The sequence below is a fragment of the Silurus aristotelis genome (assembly GCF_946808225.1).
Source record: "Silurus aristotelis genome assembly, chromosome: 6".
NCBI classification, from domain to species: Eukaryota; Metazoa; Chordata; class Actinopteri; order Siluriformes; family Siluridae; genus Silurus; species Silurus aristotelis.
The window spans coordinates 1,208,812-1,221,317 of NC_139579.1; the positions used below are offsets into that span (position 1 = coordinate 1,208,812).

The 12,506-nt window shown below is 38.7% G+C and overlaps 1 protein-coding gene across 6 annotated transcripts in view; it reads right to left on the bottom strand.

The window, feature by feature from the left end:
- The window catches only part of sema4ab (sema domain, immunoglobulin domain (Ig), transmembrane domain (TM) and short cytoplasmic domain, (semaphorin) 4Ab), a 28,665-nt gene that overhangs the window by 9,578 nt on the left and 6,581 nt on the right, over positions 1 to 12,506 (bottom strand). The window contains exons 1-2 of one of the 6 annotated variants that reach the window (XM_083545229.1): positions 9,737 to 9,853; positions 5,961 to 6,242 (exon numbers count right to left, since the gene is read on the bottom strand). The exons of 1 other annotated variant lie outside the window; for it this stretch is intronic. In XM_083545229.1, coding sequence (XP_083401355.1) covers positions 5,961 to 6,063 — 103 coding nt within the window. In that variant the 5' untranslated portion in view covers positions 6,064 to 6,242; positions 9,737 to 9,853. 4 more of the 6 variants (XM_083545230.1, XM_083545228.1, XM_083545227.1 and 1 more) reach the window with 4 other exon arrangements.

Consider the following 12,506-nt stretch of genomic DNA (forward strand, 5'->3'; position numbering starts at 1 on the left):
CACACTGCTACAGACACAACACAGCCGATCACAATCAACACACGCTTATCTAACACCTGAGGAACACTGAACTCAACACATGCAGCTCTGCACACTATACCACCCTCCATTCGCTCTTATAAGAACCTCCACCGTTCCACTAGATTTGTGGAGATTTAATTCATCCACAAGGGTGTTAATAAAGTCAGGGACTGATGTAGGTGTAAAGGTGAGGAGGCCTGGAGTGCAGTCAGCATGAAACATTCATTTGTGTTTAATAGGGTTTATAGAAGGAGATCTTCCACACACTTCCAACCCACGACAAGCAGATCTTCATGGAGCTGGTTTTGTGCACTTTGTGTCATGCTGGAACAGGTTTGGGTCTCCTAGTTCAAGTAAAGAAAAATCTCGTGCTACAGCATCCAAATACGTCCGACACAATTGTGTGTCTTTGTAGGAACAGTTGGAGAAGAACCACATCTGTGTGGAAAAGTCATGTGTCCAAAAACCTTTGGAGAGTGGAGGAGTATAGGACAGAGAAGATCGACATAAAGCAGGATCCAATCCTGAATCTCCTCGGTGTGGAGATGATAATCCTGGAGGAAAGTAACCCTATTTTCTCAACACCCTTAAAAACATGGCTGCAAAATAAATGTAAAAAATGTCACGTAAAAGCAGAAATCCAGGTGAAGATCACGAATACATCCGAGATGTCCTGAGGAGGAACTCTTAAGAGGAACCGGGCTGAAAATGGAAAGCCATGAACCCACATTACAGTGTTTAGGTGTAACACACGCTCACAGAACTTTACTTCATGCACTGATAGCAGAGATGCATCTTCTACAGACTCTCCAATTTCAGCAATCTCAATTCATCAGGACAGATCTGAGGATTCATACAGCAGGCTGTAACTCATCTGCATGTTCTGTTAGTGTAGAACATCACCAACATGTTCTTTTGTTGAAGAACATAATTAACATGTTCTATTGGTGTAGAACATCACCAACATGATCTATTGGTGTAGAACATCAACATTATTCAAATTCATGCAAATGAGTTCTTTAACCAGGGTTTCTGAAGCTGTTAAAGAAACAATCATGTTCTAGCAAACCTCATAACCTCATCTCATGGGTAATCTTCCAAAGCTCGATTCTGATTGGTCAGAAGGTGTCGGATTGTTTATCTCTGACCACCGTGCTCTGGGATTTCTACAGCAGAAGTATCGCACGTAACAACAACCATGTTACCTAACAAGGAAATCATGAGGAAATCATGACAAGGAGATGTTTCTGGAACATTTCCAGTCAGCGAGTCTTCTATCACGGGGTGAATCAGTAAATACGAGTTTTTTCATGTTTCTTTAACCCTGATTCACCTGGACTGGTGAGGGAATGGGTGTTTACAGCTGCTGTAGCAGAAGTGCAAACAGGAAGCCACAACCTTAAAAGATATAAATATGGGAGAAGGAGAAATATGAACATTGGGGCAGGAGGTATCTCACAACCCCAACAGCATTTCTCCAGGTTGAATTCACCCTTAGTTTGGATTTCACCTCGAGCCTTCGGCAGCAGCAGGTGAGCTAACGTGGTTTCGGCTCTAATGAACCTGCACGCAGCATGGGATTTAAACCCTGGTGTTGCAAACCCTCGAGACGAAAGACCTCATCGGCTCACAGCGAGCAGAGCGAACACGCTGAGATCATTAACACTTCACACCTTATTGTTCTGAGAAAACAAAGCCACAACCCAACACATACGTCACGGAAACAAATCTTCTGATTAGATCAGGTGCAGTAAGATTCATCTAACAGTCAATCAGCTGTTCCACAACAGGATCTTTAGCAGAACTTCTCAGCGATTTCCACTAAATAAAGTCATGCTAAACAAGTGCTGAGAAAAAGTGTGAAGTGCATTTATTTTGAGTTCACACATGGGAAGTGCAGTGTGCCGTCACAGCTGAGAAAAACCTGCAGCTGCAAGTAATGCTGTTGGACTGAAGTCTGGATTTTAAAGAGTGGGAACCTTTTGGGTTTTCAGGTCAGCATAAACAAAAACAAACAAACAAACAAGTAAATACATTTGTGGATGGATGGAATGAAACACTTTTGGGTGTGATGTTACAGGAGAACAATCGCTGACCATCTCATTACACCACAGCATCTTCACATCTGTTCATTCTATACAGTTTATATAAAGACTGATAGATGTATGGATGAATGGATGTAGAGATGAACAGATGTATGTAAAGATGAATGCAGGTATGGATGGATAAATGTATGTTAGAATGGATGGACAAATGTATGGATAGACAGATGTATGGATGGATGAATGGATGAATGCAGTGATGGATAAATGTATGGATGGATAAATTGACGAATGAATGGATGTACTGATAGATGGATGGATGGATGGATGGATGGATGGATGGATGTAGGGATGGATTATTAGCTGGATCAATGTATGTAGGGATAAATGGATGTAGGGATGGATAGATGTATGGACTGATGTAGGGGTAGATAGAGGGATGTATGTATAGATAAATGGATGGGTAGATATATGTAGAGATGGATAGGTGAATGGATGGATAAATAGATAAATGGATGGATAGATTATGTATGGATTAAGGGATAGATAATTAGATGGGTAGATATATTGTATACTGGTGGATGAAGATGAATGAAGGTTTCTGCTCATGCCCATGTTATAGCAGTTCTCCTGTAAAGACTACAGATACGGAGCACTGACACTGTAGACTCCTTCCATGAGTGTAAAAGATCTTCACTGAGGTTTAATCCTGTGTTGTGCTGCTGTTACAGAACATTTCCATCTGTTTCAGCTGTAAAAGAACATACAATCGCTCCGATAGCGTCTTCTCCAAACATCTCCATCCCGTGCATCTTAAACCCAGACACCAGACACACACAGCGGGGACACTGTACACTGGAACGTCCATTCAGCAGAACAGGCCACTGAACCACTGAACGATGACACACACACACACACACACACACACACACACACACACACACACACACACACACACACACACACACACACAAAAAAAAAACCTTCTGTCTCAAAAGAACAAACCTTCTATTCATTAAAAAAAGCCACATGAACGAAACAAAACAACTTTTTCACCGAGTCAGCGCTTTCATACTTCTGCCTCTTCTTTTTCACCCAGATAATGTGAACTGGGTCACTTACACTTCCTCCTCTGTGTACACCGAACTTCTACCCCTACACCAACCTCCGGTGGGGTTTTACCCAACACCACTTACTGTACCAAACAACACTGTCCTACAAACAGCGCACAGCTATCAACACCGTAACGTACAGAGCTACGAGGGGAAAGAGTTATGCAGCAATGATGATTCCAAACTCTTCAAGCACAAAGTTGGAGGCACATAAATGTACAACCCAAAAAAAGATCATCTCCTGCGATAGAGCTCCAACTCTATTAAACAGCTTTGAGATGAATGTGGACTCTGACTGCACGCCAGACCTCCTCACCTTCTTACCTACATCAGTACCTGACTTTACTAACAGCCGTCTAGCTGAACCAAATCTCACAAATCTCCAACAAATCTAGAGGAACATCCTCCCAGAAGAAAGAGTGGAGCTTATTATAAGTGGGAACTAAATGTGAAATGAGATGTTTAAATTTAATGCAGAGGTGTGCACAAGCCATATATAATCAACAGATAGATGGATAAATGGATGAATAGATATACTGTAGAATAATGGATGGATGGACAGATAAGTAGATGAATGGATATACTGTAGACCAATGGATCAATGGAAGGATTAATGTATAGATGGATGGTTGGATGGATGGATGGACAGATAAGTGGATAAATTGGTATAATATAGACTGACAGATGGATGGATGGATGGATGAATGAAAATACTGTAGACGGATGGATGGATGGATGGATGGATAAATGGATGGATGGATGGATGAATATACTGTAGACTGATGGATGGATAGATGGATGAATGGATGGATGGATGACCAGAAAAAAAATGACACCCATTGTACCATTCTGAGAGCTGTGAGAAGATGCTCCTGGATGATGGTATTGGTGTTTGTATAAAACACTGTGTTCTTCAGGATCGGGGGATTTGAGTGAAAAACCCAAAGGAAAATCGTTTTAGCACCATGGAGAACTTTAGTGTTCCTCACAGACTGAAAGGAAATCATATTAAAAGTACACGTGGAAGTCAGATCCGCAGCGGCGCTGTAACGTGACCTGACCCTCGGCGTCTGTGATCTGTGACGCTGCACAAAAACACAGTTTGTTTCATCGCATCATCAAAGAGTCGTTTAGTTCCGCTGAATATCATTTACATCCAAACAACAGCGTTCACAAGCAGCACCTGATCTACAGGAATTATATTAACTCCATCAAATTATTTAGATTTCTTTTTATCAACTATTTATTTCCAAAACTCTTGACAGCTCAAACAAAACTATAATAATAATAATAATAATAATAATAATAATAATAATAATAATAATAATAATTCGATATTAAACTGAATTCTGGATTGACCAGAAGAGGAATGAGTTTGAGTTTATGAGTTTATGTGTTCGAGTTTATGTTTATGAGTTTTTGAGTTTATGAGTTTGAGTTTATGTGTTTATGAGTTTATGAGTTTATGTGTTTGAGTTTATGTTTATGAGTTTGTGTTTATAAGTTTGAGTTTATGAGTTTATGTTTATGTGTTTATAAGTTTGAGTTTATGAGTTTATGAGTTGAATTCAGACACGACACAATGTGTGCTTTTACAAATTCTAATTTTGACACAACATTTCTTATAAACAAGAAGTTCAGACAAAGAGCCTCTCACTTCTTTTTCCACCATCCACTTTCTGACTTTCCACCTTCTACCCTTCTAACTTTCTACCTTAAATATTCCTCCATCCACCCTCCACCTTCTACCTTCAACAATTTACTGTCTACCTTCTACCTTCCACTTTCCTCATACAAAGAGACATTTCACACACTGACTGTTAGAGAAAAATGGGACACTAATAAACACCTCGCTGAGCTCCATGGAGCAGTTCTGCATGTGGTGGAACTCATCTGGTGAAGACGGAGAAGATGTTTAAATGTGAAACAGAGCGAGAAACCTGTTCTTTTTGTCCGTTTGTCCGTCTATCTATCTATCTATCTATCTATCTATCTATCTATCTATCTATCTATCTATCTATCTATCTATCTATCTATCTATCTATCTATCTATCAGGTGTTAGAGACAGAAAGACTGATGTATCTCTGATCAGCAGTATGAGACGGCGTGTACACTATTGTTATAGACAAGATAACTCATCAGAACCCGCGCATAAATACACACACACAACACACACACACAAACATACACACACACACACACACACACAAACATACACACACTCTGTAACAGGTTTGTTAATCAATACGCAGGATTGTTCAACCATCCAGAAAACTAACATTAACCTTGAGCTCCCGTCACACACACACACACACACACACACACACACACACACACACACACACACACACACACACACACAAACACAAACACACACACACACACACACACACACACACACTCTCAATCCAAACTACAGAACGGAAGAGAAAATGAATGTATGTATTTATTTATTAATAAAGACGTACATCAAATATATTAGAGATACGCAGTATATAATGCACACTAAAGAGTCTGACTCTCACCACGCTGTCTGTCTGTCTGTCTGTCTGTCTCTCCGTCTCTCATGTGATCTGTATGATAGTTGACACTTTCTCACTGTTTCATTTCTAGTTATAAAGCAGCAGCTGTACAGTGAATATAACAGTGTTGATAAACTGCTCCTGTTTTACTTCTGCGTTTCGATTAGGACGAGATGCTGCTGAAGATGATGGAGATGATGGTGGGTCACATGACTACATGAGGTCGTTATGTGAATTTGTAGAAGAACAGAAACACTCTTACCGAGAGGAAAGGTGAGGCGAGGGACGGCGTGAGCGTGAGCGCTGCTGATGAAGAGGAAGAAGATGATTGACGCAGTGAGGAACAGAGGCTGTACGGATGCCATTCTGCCCGGAGGTGGATGAAGACGAGGATGAGGGAGAAGATGAAGCAGAGGACGAGGTAGAGCAGGTGCACAGAGCTATCTGAGAGCACTGGTCTTCAAACCTCTGTTTTGTTCTGCAAGCGTCTGAGTGGAGCTCGCGCGCCGCTCGCACAGCCCACAGGAAGTCAGAGCAGTCATGTCTGTTTATGGGAAGACGAGAAACGGCGTTAATTTCACAACAAAAAAGAGGCCACGAGGCAGTAGGTGTTTCCTTCTGTCTGCACTTACTTCCTCTTTCAGAATGAAGAAGGAGCTGCTGCAGATCTTTAAACACATTTTTTATTATTTAACACTGCACATGTTTATATTTTATTATATTCAATATAAAATGACTTTTTTACTTTATATATAAACTCAAAATCAATCAACCTCTTAATCCCATCATTATGACGTCACGTCTATAGAAACCATCAGTGTTACAGAGAAACAGAGTGATTTACTCCACATCTGGTTTGTTACACTACAGCTTCATTCTGAAATCTTTATAAAAACTCCAACATAAACAGGCGGAGCAGCACACCTGAGAAAATCGCTATGAAATAAAGAGAATAGACTTCGGGATTTATTGAATATTAATATATGTAATACGTCAATATAAGGATAAACAGTTATTTCCTAAATCACACACAGTGATGGATAAAGAAGCGCGGTGGTGTAAGAGGAATAAAACACTTCAGACCCCCAGTCAAGACCCTCAGGCCTTCATCACGTCACTGCATCAGCGAGGTGTGCGTTGTGATTCTTACACACAGCATACACAAGTCCACTGACAAACTAGCAACCGAACAGCATAATGTTTTATTTAATGTGTGCAAAAGTGTGAAAAAAAAATGGCTATTTTTTATTTATAAAAAATGGGAGAGGAAAAAATAAAAAAAAAAGTAATTAAAAAAAGGAGCTAAAAATAAAATACATTGTTTGTATTGGTAAATAGAATTTTGAAATTCAGGGCAAAACGTTGACAAAACAAAAATGAAACAAAAACAAAAAAAATGTTTAGGAATTTTTAAATTGACAAAAAAAGGAAGCAAAATAAAGAAAACAGAAAAGGAAATAAAATTTTAAAAATAATACTGATTTAAAAAAATGTGGAAAAAATTCATTCATAAAAAGAAGAGATAAAAATAAATAAATAAATAAATAAATAAATAAAGTAATAAATATATAAATAAATCTTTGTTAAAAGTCAAAAATAAATGTGTATGTTTTTCTTTTAGCATTTAAAATACTAATTAGAAAAACAATACGCACCAAATCAGCTAATTCGTAAATAAAAAAAAGAAAACTGTATCGGATTAAAAATATAAAAATAAAAAAATTAACCATAAAAAGAGGAGGAAAATGTAAAAAAAATTATAATAATAAAAAAGTAAAGAAAAAATTTTTATTAAGTATGATTTTATTTTATCATATAAAATACTAACTAGAAAAACCACGACACCTCAAATCAGCTGCTTTCTCACGCTATATGATATAATAAACCCATGACATGTTGAAGGATGTTTCAGATAAGTGTACCGTCACGTCATAATCACGATACAGATGTTTCGCCATCACATCGCTCCTGCCAAACCCAGGGTTTTATTCTTTAACATGCGACACCCGGTGTGTGTGTGTGTGTGTGTGTGTGTGTGTGTGTGTGTGTGTGTGTGAGAGAGGAAGAACTTGGGTGTATCTGTCTCGAGACGGAAGCAGAGCTCTTACAACAAATAAAGGAATTTAGTGCAAAAATACCAGTATTTGTCAAAGCTTTAGATCCGAGAGCTTAACTGTTCCTCCTGGTTATTTCATGTAGAAGAAACACCTTACAGCTGCATGAGTCACACACACACACACACACACACACACACACACACACTAACACGAGTACACAGCTGTTAAGCAATTGAGTGCATCATTGTATGACTCCGGTGTCTAAAAAAGTGCACAATGTTGTGAAATAGTGACTAAACTCAACTCTATACAAATCACTGATCCTTAATTTACTCGAATATGAGCAGGTGTGAGGTGTTCCAGGAAGTTGGAGCATGATGCGGAGGTGAAGAACATCCTGATGTGTAATGGAAAGCACTATAATGTTGTAAGTCCTCAGACCCAGCTGTGGATCATCACCTTCTACCATGGACACTTCCCATGATAGAGTTTCATTCCGAGCGATTCGTTCATCAAGATTCATAGTTTTTAACATATTTGTGTCTGCAAAATCCGATTTCTTTCTCTCAGCACCGCTGCTGCTACGTGAAGACGACGTGTCACAACACTACGGAGAATCACAGTTTCCGTAACATTTAATTTTATAGAATCATATTTTTTCCATTGAATCGCATCGAAATCGTATCGCACTGCATCGTAGTACGGTCGTATCGCATCGCATCGGTAGCTGCTTCATATGTATCTTTAATGTATCATATGCATCGAGATGCGAATCACATCTGAGATCGAAAACAGACTCCAAAATCCAGTGTAACTTCTTCCCAGAAGAAAGAGTGGAGATTATAAGACCAGCAAAAGAAGATTTAAAAAGACACACATGATCTCACGCCCGGGTGTCCACATACTTTTGGCATGTGTATAGAGAAATATTCTGTGAATAAACGGCGGGGTGTGTGTGTGTGTGTGTGTGTGTGTGTGATTTTCCTTCTTCTCATGCGGTTTATAAAGAGTGTGTTTCTTCTGACTCAGCTTTACAGAGTGTGTTTTTACAGCTGCCACGGCCGGCATTCTCATATATTCATATACAGTGTGTGTGTGTGTGTGTGTGTGTGTGAGTTTCCGAAGAATTCCACTGATCGTTTCCCACCTCACTCGAGCGTTTTAATTTTCCCCCCACATTCCCAACACCTCTGAACTGTTTCAACAGCTTGGTATAAAATCTAAACTAAAACTCTATGTACACACACACACACACACACACACACACAGTTCAGTTAGTAGCAAAACTTAAATAGCTTGGTATTAGTGAAACAAAAACATTTGCTAATACCGTATTATTGTTTCCTTGTTTGTCAATGAAAGGCACGCAAAAACACAAGCACACACACTCTCAAAAACACAAACACACACCTACCTCACCATCCATTAGTGTCCTTCATATTATATAAATCACAATTCTCACTCTGCACACTCTCCCAAGCAGGTTTTGGTCAGAAGGTGAAATTGATGGAAGGGGTCTCCAGTCCCAGGGTCAGATTTCCATCCCAGGAAAAAAACTTGCAGATCACTGTAGACCTTAGAAAAGAATCTTCTCAGGAACTACATAGCTGATGATGGTTTTCCCTCGATGTTAAAACCCCGGAGTGATTGACGTACGCAGATCATGTCGATTTTTCCAAGGAAGCCTCAACCCCATACTACGAACACTGAAAATGACACATTGTTATTGCGTCCCTCTCCAGGTGAAGACACCTCACGTCTACCTGACGTGCCTGTGCACGTCTGTCCCACGCACCACCCCGACACCCCGACACTGTTATTTACCTCCGAGCAGTGATCTGCTCCACGGCCAGAAGACAAGGCCATACAAGCAGCCTGTACAATCAACAAACATGCAGCAACCAGCAGCTTTCTGTAATAACAGCTGTACCTCACACACACACACACACACACACACACACACACACACACACACACGTACCTGTGTGAGGATTACATCCAGGAAAAAAAACAGCTCACAGCTCTCTCACCTCCATGTGTGTGTGAGTGTATATAATACCACAGCATCCTTGCTCTCTCCCTCTCTCCCTCACTCCCTCACTCACACACACACACACACACACACACACACACACACACACACACACACACACACACACACACACACACACACACACACACACACACACACACACACACACACACACACACACACACACAGGATCAGGTTAAGGTGTGTTTATAAGGAACAGGAAAAGCACTCAGATCAGGACTAGGCAGGACTAAAGCTGTTTATTCTTCAGCTCTTTGTGTCCATTTTCTTGCCAAACAGGAACAAATCTAACTGTCGGGAGACTTCATAAAGCCTTCATTACTCTGTACTGTCTTATACATGTGTACTGAATACTGAGGTAAAAAACACACATAAATGGACCATTATTTCAATTTTTATGTCGCCGTAATGCCCTAATGCAAAATTACGTTAATTTTTTCCTTAAATATATATGTGTGTGTATGTATACACATATTTACACAGTACAGTACTGTAAACTGCTTTGTGTTGCTTTATTATGTACAGTTATTTGTTAAATTATTAAGAAATGACAGTATTATACCCCATAGTGATCACACTTCAAGACTCCTGGGTCATCAGAACGCATCTTCATCACAAGTCTACCTGTAGTTTATATAATATTGCCTGTCAAAGTGTATGAACATTTAAACTTTCATGGTTTTGAAAGAGACACACATGCATGTTCTTTTTGTTTACACATAAACGGTCATTTACAGGCTTTAAAGCATCAAGCTGTCACTTTATGGAGTAACAGTAGGTTTGGATAAAATACATGTAGCAACATTATGTGAGGTTCCGCTTCACATGTTTATGTTCACATGTACCTGGAAAACATGCTAACATACTGCATACATGCAGGTTAAACATAGATTAGCTGGTGAAAGGAATGCTTAGGGGGGATTTTTAGTGGAAATAAAATAGGATCTCTGGACATTTATAGATTTGATTGGTTAAAGGAAATAGCGTTACATTACCGAGTTTGCTGCATAGAAACTAAAGGAACATGCACAAAACTCATAAAAGACTTGACAAGTTGTTTTCACACTTTACACAGCCCCTGTATAGCTACACAATATATTAATATTTAATATAATAATTTTTTCAAAAGATATTCTGCAGTATACACCAGTGGAACTGGACGTTTTTTAGTACCTATAAATACAGACTACGAGTACGGACTTAAAATGTCCAGGAATTAACCAATCCTTAAAAAACCACCCCCATTCAAAAAAAGAAAAAAAGGTCAAATTAGATCTCCTTTTTCAGTGTGATTACTTTTGAGGACACATTTTGATTGAAATTGGTATATTTATCATGTAGGTGATTAAAAGCAATGCATAGATAAACACTACCTGTAGTTTGGTTTAGTTGCGGTCAGCAGCACACAATCTTCTTTGTGTTTAACAGAAATTTTGGATGTGTGTGTGTGTGTGTGTGTGTGTGTGTGTGTGTGTGTGTGTGTGTTAACATTATGGGTTATGTTGTAATAAGTGGCAGAATAAACACAATTGAATGAAATAAACACAAGTCTGGCGTCAGTAGCCTGGAAATAAGAAAACATGTCCTCCCGAGCACTAGACGAATGTAAACATGCAACTCTTCAGCACTCCTTCAGGCTTTCTCAGAATCGCTAACTAATAAAAAGCTCTGTCAACAAACTCCTCCTGAAATGTTAAGTTTTAGTCGCCTCAGGATGTGTGCAATCATCAGGCATAAACCAGGATTAAAGCTGTTGTTTTGGTCCCCAAAATCCATGATGACGTTTTGAGTTGGAGAAAACTAAGCTTAAAAATGAAGAAATTTTTTTTAATATATTTTAAAATAAACAATGATTATTATTATTATTATTATTATTATTATTATTATTATATTTAATAAAAAAGTATTTGATAATTGTTTTTTGTCTTTTTTAAAGAATTCAAACAATTAAATGTAGTTATTTGACCAGTAAAAACTAATTTTATAAACTGGTCACACATTTTATTTTTATTAACAGCATTGGTTCCCTATTAATTACTGCTATGGATTACTCCAGATCTATGACATCTAATATGGCACCCAAATTAGTTCTATACTAAAATTCTGCATCTAACTGCTGTTACTGTTGATGCAGCAGAGCTTTAGAGCTTTAGTATGTAGAGTTTTTTTAGCTTCACCTCTTTATTAGCTTTCATGATGAGCTCGTCATTTTTATACATCACGAACTGGTCGAGTCGTGCTTCATCGTCGCCATAGCCGAGGGTTGGTGAATCGAGACAGCTTCTGATTAATGAGGTCTGTTTTGAGTGTACAATTTAGAGTTGAACAATATCAGTAATGATATCCTGAAAAATCACAGTCATTACACAATATTTTGTATATCAAATTATTTGTATTCAATATACACAGCAGCACAACAGGACGTTTGTTAGTACCCTTAACACAGTTTGTTAATATGTGTATTATTACCTTAATAAAAACATAAGGGTTACAGCTACACCGTGACGAATGTTGAGACACAAATGGTCTTAATGTAAACGTTCAAACCAACAGAACTCCATAATCCCTGTACGCTCGGTGTTTACACCAAACACACACCTACAAGGACTTCTTCCAAAGACTTATTTTTTCCACACAGTCACTGGTGTCATCAAGTAAAAACCCAGAGCTGACACTCACTGTTAAAGTGTTTCTAATA